Genomic DNA, 15,295 nt, shown 5'->3' with positions numbered 1-15,295 from the left:
ATATAATAATCCTTAAGAAATATATTTATCTGAATAAAACATCCTTAATTATAGTATATCTGATAAATATTTAAAAATAAAACATATAACTGTCATAAACTCTATATATTATTCGTCATTCAAAAATCTATATAGTGCCATTTTTATATATATATATATATACATATACATTATATTTAAATGTATGTACATTATTATTATTAAAATACAAGTATAATATATAACTAATTCTATAATATTTTTTATTATTTTTAATTATTATTAAATATTTCAAAATTTTTAATAATTTATTTTTACAGAAAGGTCAAGTTAACAAAAACATTTTTATTTATTTATAATTATCATTTAATTATCTTTCTCAATATATTTTCTACTAACTAATTATTAAATTTTTTTTTGTTATTAGTCAGCATGTTACAAAGAAATTATATTTAACAATTATTATTACTAAGTCTCAAGAATATAACGAAAAAAAAAGATATAAATTATCAATTTTATTTTCAAATTTCAGTTTTAATTTATTTATCAATAAATATATATATATATTTATTATATATATATATTTATATATAGTCTGCCCTTTTTGGACAGGCTATGACGATTTTGAAACACTTTATGGAAGTATGTCGTCAAGGATTCTGGGCTTCATTAACAGGTGGTTGGTATTACGATCCAGCAAGTTCAAAATTTTGTAATACATTACATCTATATTTATGGTTATATCTATTTATTTCACCATGTTTATTAGGTTATTTATTTGACAGTAACTTAACAGATATTAATGGTTTTTTTTATAATAATAGTATATATTTTATAATTCTTTATATAGGAACAATTTTTATATTATTTCTGTTCATTAAATTTACAATATTTCATTTTCATACAATTTTTGATAATAATGAACCATGTAAAAGTATTGTCGTAAAAAGAAAAACTAAAAAAATTAAAAATGGTCTTCAAACTAAAAATATGATAAAACAGCCTGTTAGAAGGAGAAGTAGAACATCAAGAAGGACCTCAATGCCACCAGGAAAAAGATCTAATCCACGGGTTGATTTAATGATTCCTATTAAAACTATTGAACAAATTAATGCTTTAAGAGAAAGAAATTTTGCAACATTAAATGCCTTAGATGATATTCAATTAAGATATAATAATAGAAATACAAGAGCTAGTTCAATTCATGAATTTTCAAATCCTAATCAATCCCAAAATAATAGTAATAATATATCAAAAGATATTACACCAATTAATAAGATTGAAGAAATTTCTTCAACACCAGGTCCTTCTGGTCTTTCAATATCAGATAATGAAAGAATAAAAGAAAGAAAATTTTCTGATCCAGCAGAAAGTATATTTCATTTACCAGATGATGATAATAGTGCTATAAGAAGAACATATAGTTTATATTTACCAAAAACATCTATTAAAAATCATAATAATGAAAAAAGAGAAAATTTAAAATTTAAACATGAAGAAGAAAATTATGATGATATTCCAATAACAATAACAGAAATGCTTAATGAAACATGTGATGAAATAAAAAATGAAACAAAAGAAGAATGTAAAGATAAAAATATTAAAAGATTATTACTACCATCAAGAATTAAAAGAAGATCAAAAGGTGAATGGATACCTGAGACTGTTGATATTAATTTTGCAATGGATGTTTTACCAATAGAACAACGAAAAATAGCAACAATGTTAAATAAAGGTGAAATACTTAGTGAAGATAATTGGTTTGTTAGAGCATTGAATAGTTTAGGTGAAATAGATTTTTTAAATAGTTTAGATAAAGGATGTACAGAATCAACAATATTAAAATGTGAAATAATATCATTTATGGAAACATTACAAAAAAAATATCCTATAGCATTTCCATTTTTAAATGATATTATACAAAAAATACATAATACAATACCAACTGAAACTGTTAATGAAGATAAAAAAAATAATATTAATAATGATTTTACTGATATACTTGATCCAGATCAACCAGGACCATCAAATATTAATTTATTATCTCAAGGAGGTAATAATTTAAGATTAAAAAAATCATTAGAAGATAAAATACTTTATGATGGTAATTTACATTTAGTTAAACATAAAAATATTAAAAAAAATAATAGATCATCATTTCATTTTCAATATCCAGATTTTCCAACAAGATATCAACCAATTGATGTTCCTGAATATGAAAAAGATTTAACAAAAAATAATGGTTGTGATTTAGAGTATGATGTTAGAAATATAATTACAAATCTTATGAAATCATCATATAATCATAATTTTAATGATAATATAGATGGGCCATCAACTAAGAGAGTCAAAATTCAACATCATAATATTGCTAAGAAAATAATAACAAGACATACAGATCATCTTAGTATACATTCAATTCTTACATTATCTGATGACGATATTGAAAAAAATAATTTTTGTGATGGAAATCAAAGGTATACTAATACTACTCATCAACAAGAAAGAGATAATTATTGGAGGAGTGATAGTTCATTATCTTCAATTGTTAATAATCAACAATCATTTAGAACTAATTTTCGTGGTTTAACATCATTTATTGAAACTTTTCAAAATACTAGAAATAGAGGAAATAAAAAACGTCAACAATCATCTGATGGTTTAAGGTATAGAATAGCAAACTATTATGAATTTCGTTTTTGTCCCAAATGTTTATTACATATCCATAAAACAACAAATTCAACTACCAACAGTAATTCTAATAATTCAGAAAATGAATATTGTAAAAAATTTCCTTCTATTAGATTACAAATGGATAGATTATATATAATGTCACTTTTTGATAAAAACAAAAATATATATTCATGTATAATTGATATTATTATTGCTGGAGTAATATCAATATTAACATCTATAATATTTTATTGTAATATATATAATGGTGTATCAATATACTTTTATTCATTTGTTGTTGCTGGAGCACATTTTTCATTATTAAAATCTGTTCAACCTGATACATCATCACCTGTACATGGTTTTAATTGGATAGCTTCATATTCTAGACCATTTTATTTTACCTCAATATCAATATTACTTCTTTGTATAAATTATATTGAAATATCAAAAAAATATTTCAATTATATAGAAAATGATTCAATATATATATTCGGGTTAGAAAAAACAACCTTTCATAATATAATATACTTTATTAATTCATATTTTTATTATTTACTATTATTTATACCATTTGCTTCAATGTTAGGTACATTACCACAAATTACAACATTATTTATGCATTTATTTGAACAATTTGATATGTATTTTTTTGGTGGAACAGCAACATTTTCTCTTAATTCATCAATTATCTCAATTATTAGATCATTTACAACATTATGTATATTAATAATTTTATCGATATTAGCATTCAACTACTCAAGAGATTCAACTGATAATTTATTTTTTTCATTATACAATGCTTCTATTATATCATTTTCTTATGGTATTTCAAGATATTCAAGTAATTATTCATTAATATTTTTATATTTAAAAAATATTTTAAAAGATAATCCTATTAAAAAATTAAGAGATGCAATAATAAGAATAAAAATAAGAAATAGAAATGGTAGAAGAAGAAGAAATAGAAAAAATACTAATCCATTAGAAAAAGGTGATAAAAATAAAAGTTTTAAAAGTAATATACTTTTTAATACATCATCAATAATAAATGATAGTAAAGAAGAATTTACAGAAAATGTTGAAATGAAAGAACTTTTAGGTGATGATGGTGAAAATCCAGCATTTCAAGGTATAAAAGATACATATATTAATGATGTTCTTAATACTATTGGTATACGTTTTCAACATGATCTATTTTCAATGCCATTTATAATGTTAATATTTTTTGCACTCCATTCAACACTCCTTTTTCATATTCTTCAACCATGGTTAGAAAGGATATTTGTATCATTATCAATTATTATAGGTTTTTATAATCATTACCTTTATCCACATTTTCGTGCCAAAAATCCATGGAAAGTTTTAATAAATCCTATTTTTAAACCAGCAGAATTTTTTGAATTTGAATCAAAAGAGGAAGCTGGTGTTACTTTATTTGAAAAAATACATCTATATTTATTATTTATTGAAAGAAATATTATTTATCCATTACTAATAACATCATTATCAAGTACATATACATGGAAAGTACCTTTTTATCCTCCAATAATATCAACTATTATATTATTTAAAATTTCAAGAACAGCTTATAGTCAACCATATAATTTATATTCATCATTATTTTTTACATACCTTCTTATGTATTATGATTTTTCTAGATGGTATGGTGAATTTGGTAATGAAATTATTATATGGTATTTATTAACAATTATGTGGCCCAAAATTCAAGAATTTCGTTTAAAATTAGATTTTATTTTTGCATATATTGCACCATGGCAAATTAGTTGGGGTAGTGCATTTCATGCATTTGTTCAACCATTTAGTGCTCCTCATTCTGGATTTTTAACATTAGTTACTTTTATATCATCAATACTTTCAGCACCATTAAATCCATTTCTTGGATCATCATTTTTTTTAATGTCATACATGAGACCAATTAAATTTTGGGAGAAAGATTATAATACAAAACAATATGATTTTACAAATGCTAAATTGTGTGATCAAATGGAATCTAATCCAACTGTTGATGATTCAAATCTTAATGCTGTATTTTATGAACATATGACAAGATCATTACAAAAATATCTTGCCGGTGACTTAGCTATGGGACGTTGGGGTTCTAAAGTAGAACAGGGTGATTGTTTTTTATTAACATCATTAAATATGAATTGTTTAGTTCATGTTATTGAGGTAGGAAATGGTTTTGTAACATTCCAATTACGTGGTCTTGAATTTCATGGAACATATTGTCATCAAAGAGAAGTTGAAGCAATTAGTGAAGATCCACCAGATATAGGAAAATTTTTCTGTTTTTATTTTAAAGGATTATTTGGTTTTTTACCAATAAATACAATGTTATCTTTTAAATGGATGGCATGGGAAGTAACAGCATCAAAATATATTATTGATGGATATTCAATAACTGATAATTCTGCTATAAATTTATTACAAGTTCATGAACTTAGAAGACTTCTTGTTACTTTATATGTTAAATCAATAATTTATTATGCTTTAAATTCAAAAAAATTTTATGATTGGATATCAAATACAAATATAAGACATTCATTAAAAGAAGTTATTATGAGAACATTTTACTTTGATGATGATTCTTTTCATTTTAACTCTGCTAATGATGAAGATTTTGATACACGAAAACGTGGTATTTCTAGAGTTTCATTTAATAGTGTTTATAAAAAATGGATACTTTTTTGTCTTAATAAAACAATTGGTATTAAACATCCTAAAGGAACAAAAGCAATTAATGATACAAATTTAATAACAGCATTTTGTTTTGCATTATCATTAGTTGGTAGAAGAATTTTATCATCAGCTGCTTATAGTCATCATTCAACTGCTGCTGAAGCATTTTTACATGGACTTCATAGTATGTTTAAGGGTGACTTTCGTGTAACAGCAACACAAGATGAATGGGTTTTTGAAGATTTATCAATATTAAATAAAGTTATTTCACCAGCTGTTAGAATGGCACTTAAACTTCATCAAGATCATTTTGCATCATCAGATGATTTAGATATTATGGAAACATTATATCTTAAAATAGGTAATTATCATAAACAAATATTTATATCACATGAACATGATCCATTATGGAGGAGTGCTGTTATGGCTAATATACCAAGTTTATTAGCATTGAGACATGTTTTTGATGATGGAACAAATGATTTTAAAGTAATAATGTTAAATAAAATGTATCTTAATATGAGAGTAATAAAATTAAATAAAGAATGTGTTAGAGCATTTTGGGCTGGACAACAACAAGAATTAATATTTTTAAGAAATAGGAATGCTGAAAGAGGTAGTATACAAAATGCTAAACAAGTTTTAAGAAATATGATTAATAGTTCAGCAGATCAACCAATAGGATACCCAATATATGTATCACCATTAACAACTAGTTATGTTGAAACACATCATCAAATAGAAGAAATTCTTGGTGGATCATTTAGTATAAATAATATTGTATCATTTATTCAAAAAGGTATAACATTTGTAAGGGATATGTTAACAACAAGTAATAGTACAAATATGACACAAAATAATTTTGATGGTCGTGAACCAATTAGTATTATTATTGGTGATAGAAGTTGTGATCATCAATCTATTGATAATAGTAAAAATGTTATAAAACAAAATAAAAATGATCAAGAATTGAGTAAAATAAATATATGTGATAAGTCAAAAGAAAAATATCCATCAGCATCATACCATGTTAGGACACCAAGTGGTAACAATGTTCAAAATGTTGTTTTAAAATTAGTTCCCGGTAGTAAAATAGATAGTGTAACAAAAGTTTATCATTCTGTTAATGATGATGATGATGATGATGATGTTTTATCAACAGGAAGTGTTAAAATATCTAAAGAAGAAGATAGTTGTTTTAATATTGAGGATGAAAAAGATGAAGAAAATATTGATGTTATTGAAAAAGATGAAGATAAATTTGATATGGAGAATGTTATTAATGATATAGGTGTGAAAAATGATGATGAATCATTATTTATAAAAACGCGATCTAAACGTGATATTGGAAAATGGGCTAAAATAGTTGATAATAAATATGTAAGAATAATTAATATTTGTTTATATATAACCAAAATTTGTATTTATAGGTTCAAGATCATTTAAATGAAAAAATGAAATCACTTAATCGGTATATTGTATTATGGCCTTCAGAGGAATGGCGTCTCTCTGGTGGACTTAAAAATTGGCCATTTCTTCCTAATAACGGTTTAATAGGAAAAATAGTTCACGTATGGAGCCCTTTTAATCCCGATCCAATGTATCGATCTCATGCTGGGTTTATTTATTTAGTATGTTTTTTTTTTTTAAAATAAAATTAAAATATAATAATTAAATATATTTTTTTTAAGATTAAAATTAAGTTACCTGTTAAAGATTTACAAATTATTAAAGATAGTGATATTGAAAAGAAGGATGATGATCAAAATTTAAACGTGGTATATGTTCCTATCCTTGAAGAAGGAATTATTTTGGTAAACAAGGATAATAACTAATTTATATGTTTTTAATTTTGTGTAATTTAAATGAAGCGCAACGCATAATATTTGAAAAAAAAAATTTATTATTAATATGTGTATTTTAAACTAAAATAAATTTATAAACAAAAAAAATTTTTTTTATTCTATTTCTCTTAATTTTTTTTATTTATATTTTAAAGTAATGTAATTAGAGTTGAAAAAGAAGTAATTTTATAAGTAATTGAAAAAGAGAGAGTAGTTGAAAAATTTAAGTAAAAAAACTTATCAAACTAATAGTTAACTTTGTGTAATAATATACATATCTTACTCAATAGTTATTTTAATATAATTTTAATTTATCTCTCTTTTAAATTAAATTAGCTTTGTTATAACATTATTTTCTTCTTGATTGTATTTCCTTTTTTATACATATATTTATTGAGTTGTAATCTGTTGTTGTTAGTAAAAATTAACTTTTTAAAAAGAAACTTAAAATTTATTTATACATATAATATATACATATATCATTTTCATTATTCTTCTAATACCAAAACTATTATTTAACATAAATACATTTATATTTTGTGAACAATAAATTAATAGAATGGAAAATTTTAATAACTTTCTTTAGAATTAATTTTTTTTTTATTTTCAACTGTTTTGTCATAACTAAGATTTAAAAAGTATTCTAAATTCTATTTTAATAAAATAATTCTTGTCAAAGTTTTTATTATTTAAATTCAAAAACTATGTTTTTTTTATTAAAATTTTGTGTGAAAAAAAACTATCCAAATTGTATTTTAATGCGTTTTTAAATTGACAAATATTTTACATTCAAAATTTCTATTTTTAACTATTTTTTTTTCTATAATATTATGATTAGAAATGAAAAACTAATTTAAATTTAAACATTTATATGAAATTATATAATATTACTATTTATTTAAGATTTATAAATATAATTGTAAGAAAAAAAAAGTATTATTGGATGTAAATAGATATAATTTTTTTTTATAAATTTTTTAATCAAATTAAATATTTAGGTTTTTTAAATTTTTAATTATTAAATAGCAATAGAATCAAATATACAATGTTAATTTAGATAACTAAAGTTATTACAATTTTCCTTCCTACTTTAATTTTTCCTTCATCTCATCTTTTTATTTATTTTAAAAGAAAGAAAAATTTTATATCAAAAATTTTGAATATTCTATAGTCAATTTTAAAAATTGGTAATATATGTGATTATATTATTATTTTTAAAATGGATGTAATTTATTGTATCTATTGTATATAAATGTATAGTACTTATATATATATATTTTCATTATAAAAATAGTCTTATTTTATGAAGATGAATTTAAATGTACGAAGTTTAAATGTACTATAATTGGGAATTGTAAAAATGGCATAAAGCGTAAAAATAGGAAAAAATTTATCATGTTACTGAGAAATATGATAAAAAGAATATATATCTTAACATCATACAAAAGATTTTTGATTGAAATTTAATACTACTTTTAAATAGTATTATCTAAGCCATACAATACAATAAAAATAAAGATATATTCTAAAAACATATTAAAATTTTGTTAATGTATCTTTTATATATATTTCATCATGCCATTTACAAGTAATCTTAATTTTTATTCCCTCAGTAGATATTATTGTTTCAGTATATATATATATATATATATATATATATATATATATATCATTTTATTTGTATACTCCAATTTTAAAAAATTAATATAATATTGAATAAGTATATCTCATTAGACCTTGAAAAAAAAAATGACCTTTCTTTTTTCTTTATTAAAATTTTTTAAGCATTAATCTTATAATATTTTCTATAAATTTTTTATTACTTATTTCTTTTTTACTTTAAATATTTTTAATATATACTACTTTTTTAAACAACTTTTTAAAAAAAAAAAAGAAAAAAGCAAAGATTTTAATGTATAAATGTATATTAGGTAATAATTCTATAACACAATATACTATTTTTCTTAACATTTTCTATTTTTACAAAATGTTATTTTTAAATATAATAACTTTTTTTTAACTTTCTTTTCCTTTTTCAATTATTTTATAACAACTTAAATATCAATATTTTTTTTTTATAAAACATCTTTAAAAATAAATATTTTTATGTATAATCAAAGTTTTAAATAAAGAAGATTTTAACATTTATAAATAAATTTATGTATATTAAGTTTTAATTTATTCAACTATAACATAATGTTATATTAAAAAAAATTAAACAATAAAATAATGTTAATTTAAAGTGTAGTACTATTATATGTATAGTATCATTGTTAGTAAAAAGGAAATTTTATTTAAAATATTTTTTAATAAGTAATATTTTTAAATGGTTTATTAAAATTTTATTTTACTTTATATTTAAATATTATAAAAATAGATAAAATGACTTTAATTTTTGTGATAATTTTTTTTTATCAATTTTAAGATATGACTTTCAATATATTAAAAAAAACACTATCATTTTTTATTTTATCTATTATTTTATTATTTTCTTTAAAATGTAATGCCAAAAAAGAAAATTCAAATAATGATAAGATTTTTAATATAAATGAAAATAAAGAAGATGACAATATATATAATCATAGTTTAATTTTTGATAGAAATACTGTATGTTTAAGTTATTTTTTTTTTATATAATCTAATAATTAATTTATTAAATATAATAAATTTTTTTAGACATATTTTTGTTCTTACTATTCAAAATGTCTTGATATATTGGAGGAAAGACATCGAGAATGTTTGATGTATTCAAAAAAAAATGAAAAACATAATTCTAAAAAATGTGAATTAGGTAAAAAGTCATTTCAAAAAATGATAAATGGAAGTATATTAAGAAAAATTGAAATTACCAAAGATTGTGTTAATAAAAATATTTTAGAAAGTCAAAATATGGATATAAGTGATAGGAAAAAAAATAAATGCAATAAAATTATTAAAAAATATTTTGATAACATTAAGATACCAAGAAATTTAGATACAATAAAAGAAAATTATAACAAAGGAAAAGACAAGATAAAAAAACCACTTAAACAAATTCGTAGATGTTATAAAACAAAAAAATTTTGGCAAAAACAATGCTATACACTATCAAAATGTTGTTCAATTGGTAAAAAGTTAGTTTATTTTATCTAAAAATAAATTAAGAATTTAACTTATATTAATATATTTTATCTATATTTTAAATAAAAATATTTTTTTTAGATGTGAAATGGGAAATGGTAAATTTAAAAAGATCAAGTTAACTAAAGAACGCAAAAATTTAGATGATATAACATGCAATGATGACAAATAAAAGCAATAATAATCTTAAAATATATGTATTTTGTAAATGCTTCTAATATTTTGTCTTATCATAAAAAAAAAAATATTACATTTTTTTTAATTGTATTTTATTAAATGTTATATTATATAAATTGCTAGAACAATTAAATTTTTTATTATATTAATGACAATTTATTTGAATATTAAACTGTAATCTAATAAATATATATTAATGTCTTCATTTTTTTTTGTGATTATATAAATTATAATAAACAATTTTTTTAATATAAGTTTTCTAGTAATATATAAATTTCTATGGTAATTATATTTTTTGTTGAAAATATATTTATAATATCTATATAATTATATATTATATAGATATAAAGATATATTTATCATACTATACTTTAACCATGTGAAGCTTTTTTTCTTAATACAAATGAAATTTAAGTAGTTAAGTTTATGTAAAGAAATTTCTAATATACCTTCCAATTTCCCTTGTTATCTTTTTAAAATAACTACAATATTTTTTTTAGATATTTATGAACCATCATATAAATCTTTTTATAAGTTTAAAACTTAAATCACTAGTTTTGTTATTCCCATGGATATCTTTACAATATTTAAAACAATATTTTTTTATATAATATATGTGAATTGAATAACAAATAGTTTTTTTTTTCAAAATATTTTTTTTAACTTGTAAGTATTATTAAACATAATAAAATTTGTTATTTTATTTATGTCCTTTATATTATATTGCTATATATATATATATATACATATATTTATATATTTTAATAACAACTTATAATTTTATATTTATTGTATAGGTCATCTACCAAATATATATTATTAGTAAATATTTAGCTTTACATAGAACACTTAAACCTATAATTTAAAAAGGTTAATAATAAAAAGATTTAAAATCTAAAGTAACATGTAAAGTAAACATTGAATCAATCATTTTCTTATAAATAATTAATAACATATAATTATTAAACATTTCAAATCTTAAAAATTTTCTTTATTATTAACAGTATATTCTCATGATTATGTATATTTAATAATATATAATATATATTTATATATATAAATATATGTATATATATAACTGTCATCTTATTTTCATCAAATAATAAAATAGATCTCTTTTTTTTTTTTAAACCATATATTTTAAGTTACACATTAATCGTAATTTAAATTTTCATTTTTATCATCATACTGTCACATCATTAGAAAAAAAAAAAAGATAACAAGAGTTAGACTAAATATATATATATTTTATTCCATGTTTCTCAATAGCAATATTTCAAATGAGAGATAATTAAATGAAAAAATATTATCATTTATTTTTTGTGGAAATAAACATATAATTTATAAAAAATGTCAATTTTACAAATATTTCTTCATTTTGACAGTAATTTCAGGTATCATAAATTTTTATCTTTACTAATTCTAATTTAACTATATTGGCAAATAACATTTTACTAGAATTTTATATAAATATATATATATATTTATTTCCTTTAAAAGAAGAGTGAACACTTATCATTCTTATTTTACATCTTCAATAGTCCTATTGTCATTACTTTCATATTTCTTTTATCTTTCATACTAATTTCAAATTTCTTTTCTAATCCAACTACAATAGTTAGATGAAAAAGGGACTCCAAAGTTCTTGTTATCTTATATATATATATATTATATTATATTATATTATATAATGCAGCTGTTTTATGATGATTTTTAAGCCAATTATTATTTTTTAACAATAATTATTTTTTATTAACAAACATTTATAAAGCTTATAAAAATGGTAATAATATGTACAAGTGATTTTATTAACATACTTATTAATTATTATACAATATACACTAATATTAAGATCTATTTTTATTTTATTAAACATTTATATGTAAAAATTTTAATGTATCTTAAAATTTTAAACAACTAATTATCATTTTCTTTAACATCGCTCTTTAATTTTGCCTCTCCTATTTTTTTTTTTTCGGTTCATGAATGATATAAATAAGTATATGTACACATATCATTCTTCTATTTATCCATCAACATATTTTCAGGAACTTCTTGTTTAATTAAGTTTCCTTCTGATAATCATAAAAATAATATATTCTGCTTCATTTTGACTTCATATAAAACAAGAAATAAGGGTAGAAAATGCCGCGCAACAATAACATATCTCTTTTACTTGTCAAATTTTTAAAGGATTTAAAAATACTTTATCATAGATATATTGTGGGAGATAATTTTTTCTATCCAATTCAAACTTGTGACACTATTTTTAGCATTGTTTTAAAAAATTTTAACCCATCTATTTTTTTTTTATTCTTGACATTTTGCCTTTTATTTTATTAGCCATCATATATTTATTCATTTTTTTTTACCAACATATTCATGGAAAATGAAAGTTAAATTATTATTCTTTTCTTTTTATTTCTCATCAAAATATTTTTATATTATCTAATTTTGATTCAAAATATTTTTAATTGATAAATTGTTTTTTTTTTATTTAGATAGACTATTAAAAAAATTTTTTTTAACTGTGTTTTCCAATTATTTTATCCAATTACCATATAAAATTTAATTACAGTAATTAATTTAAAATATATATTATGTAGTTACGATAAATTATTAAAATCAAATAATACAAAATGATAAATAATTATCGTCAAATATCATTTTTTTTTAATATATATATATATATATATATTCATTTTAATGGAAGAAACTAAATTTATTATAACACGCAATTAATAATGTGTTAAAGTAGGCATATCGTTAAAATTTTAATATTAATTATATGATAAATTTTTATAAATTAATCAGCTTTTAGAAGATACTATATCAACAATACTTATAAGAAATAGTGGGTTGTACTTTAGAATTTCAATCTATTACTCAAATACATTCAATTACGAAAAATATTTTCAATATATATTTCTTTTCTATTCATTATATATTTTCAAAGTTTTAGTATATTCCATGAACAAAATTATATTTTTTGTTCACGTGGAAATATGTTTTAAATGTATACATATTAAATTAAAAAAAATAATTTTTTCTTGTTTATGTTTAAAAATTAGTTTTGTCGCATGAATATTATATATGTGTATATTTTTTTTTACATTTCCTTTTTTTTTCTTAACACTTACACTCACTTTATCTGCTTCATTTTTAAAATGACTGAGGAATATAGTAACATTTTTATTGCGTCAATTTATGCTATACATAGAATTAACTTAAAATGACAACATAACAGTGAAATATTGGGATAGAAGATGAATATAACCCAAAGGATAATAATGGACACTCTCCACTTTCACTTACACAAACACATCTTTGACATCTTATTTGTAATCCTCCAAACACCGTGTCTAGTTCAAAATAAAGTATTACTTTTGGTTTTCTTTAACATTAATACTCAAAAATATATATTTACATATCACTTTCTTAAGAATTTCTTTTTAAAATAAAATATAATTTGGTAACAGTACAAATATTTTATAAATATGGATATTACAAAACCCGTTTTCACATAATTTTTATGTTAACTAAAAATAAATGTCCATATTTATCTTTAAAAATATGCAAAGATATATTGATACTTAATTCTTTTAAAGAAATATCCTGGAATATGTATATTTAAACATCAATTTAATATATATATATATTAATATACATATAGTCAAATCATGGTATAAAATATTTAAACATTAGTTATTTCATTAATATTATCTTAATTATTATAGTACATGAATGTATCATATAAGAAAACAATAATAAGTGTAAAAATTTAAAGATAATATATATATATATATATATTATAAATGGAGTATTTATGTAGTAAACATTTTTATATCTATCTATAGATAAAATTATAGTTATAATAATATATATAAATTTATATTTATAATAAAATTTAAAGAAATCTTTTAATGTGTAATTATAGTATCTATAACTAATGATACTTTGATCTATATAAGAAATAAAGCACTCTAAATCAAAAATATAAGTAATTTGAAAAAAAATTTATCATGGCTTCTTAATATTAATCCATCTCACTAAGATTAAAAGTACTTTAATATATAGCAATTTGAAATAAAAAGATAATCATTATAAAATTTTCCATGCATTTAATATTATAGGTTTCTTTTTTTTTAAAATGAATAAACGTTTACCAGAGAAAAAAGTACCATGAAACCATATAAGCTATAATTACCAATAAAAATAATAAATATATACCTACAAAAAAAACCCATTGTATTATTTATTTTTATGGTGAAAAAAAAAAACTTTTATTATTATAATACAAATCTTAACAATATATTATTTTTTATTAACAAAAAAAATAAATATATATTCTTAAAGTTACCATTTTTCATTATTAACTATTTTTTCTTTTTTAAATTACCATCATAAAATTTAATTTGCAACAATTGACTAATTATTAGCATAGGAAAGTATTTTTTACCCCTAAATTAGATGAAAATTGAGCATTCACTGGAAGTGATATGTATTTAAAAATTTTTTTTTTATTTTTTGCAAAAAAAAAAACTGCTTAAAAATATTTTAATGACTTTATAAAAAAATATCTCATGACAATAATTTTATAGAAAAAAAAAATACTTTTATCTATTTTTTTTTTTATTACCAATTGTTTTAGTTTCATTTAAAATTTATTAAGTTTAAATTTTCATTTTTGATTATTATTAAAAAATAAATAAATTGCGATTTATGTTTTTTGACAAGTTAATTGTTATATTATGTGTTATTTTTTTTTCCTTATTTTGTTGTCATAATTTTAATAATAG

General features: G+C 19.8%; 2 protein-coding genes across 2 annotated transcripts; both read left to right on the top strand.

Moving 5' to 3' along the window:
* Positions 1–615: 615 nt before the first annotated feature.
* On the top strand, positions 616–7,190 carry SRAE_X000219500 (Pecanex family-containing protein; the record flags this gene model as incomplete). The annotated part of the gene is made up of 3 exons (XM_024645007.1): positions 616–6,735; positions 6,786–6,986; positions 7,047–7,190. The coding sequence occupies 3 exons, from the start codon at positions 616–618 to the stop codon at positions 7,188–7,190; spliced, it is 6,465 nt and encodes a 2,154-aa protein (XP_024499665.1).
* A 2,436-nt stretch (positions 7,191–9,626) lies between these two features.
* SRAE_X000219400 (Hypothetical protein) lies at positions 9,627–10,491 on the top strand (the record flags this gene model as incomplete). The annotated part of the gene is made up of 3 exons (XM_024644996.1): positions 9,627–9,806; positions 9,876–10,312; positions 10,401–10,491. The coding sequence occupies 3 exons, from the start codon at positions 9,627–9,629 to the stop codon at positions 10,489–10,491; spliced, it is 708 nt and encodes a 235-aa protein (XP_024499664.1).
* Between the last annotated feature and the right edge of the window lie 4,804 nt (positions 10,492–15,295).

Source organism: Strongyloides ratti, scaffold srae_chrx_scaffold0000005 (genome assembly GCF_001040885.1).
Source record: "Strongyloides ratti genome assembly S_ratti_ED321, scaffold srae_chrx_scaffold0000005".
NCBI lineage: Eukaryota > Metazoa > Nematoda > Chromadorea > Rhabditida > Strongyloididae > Strongyloides > Strongyloides ratti.
The sequence above is the reverse complement of the archived record's forward strand: the minus strand, read 5'-3'. Positions and strand labels throughout refer to the sequence as shown.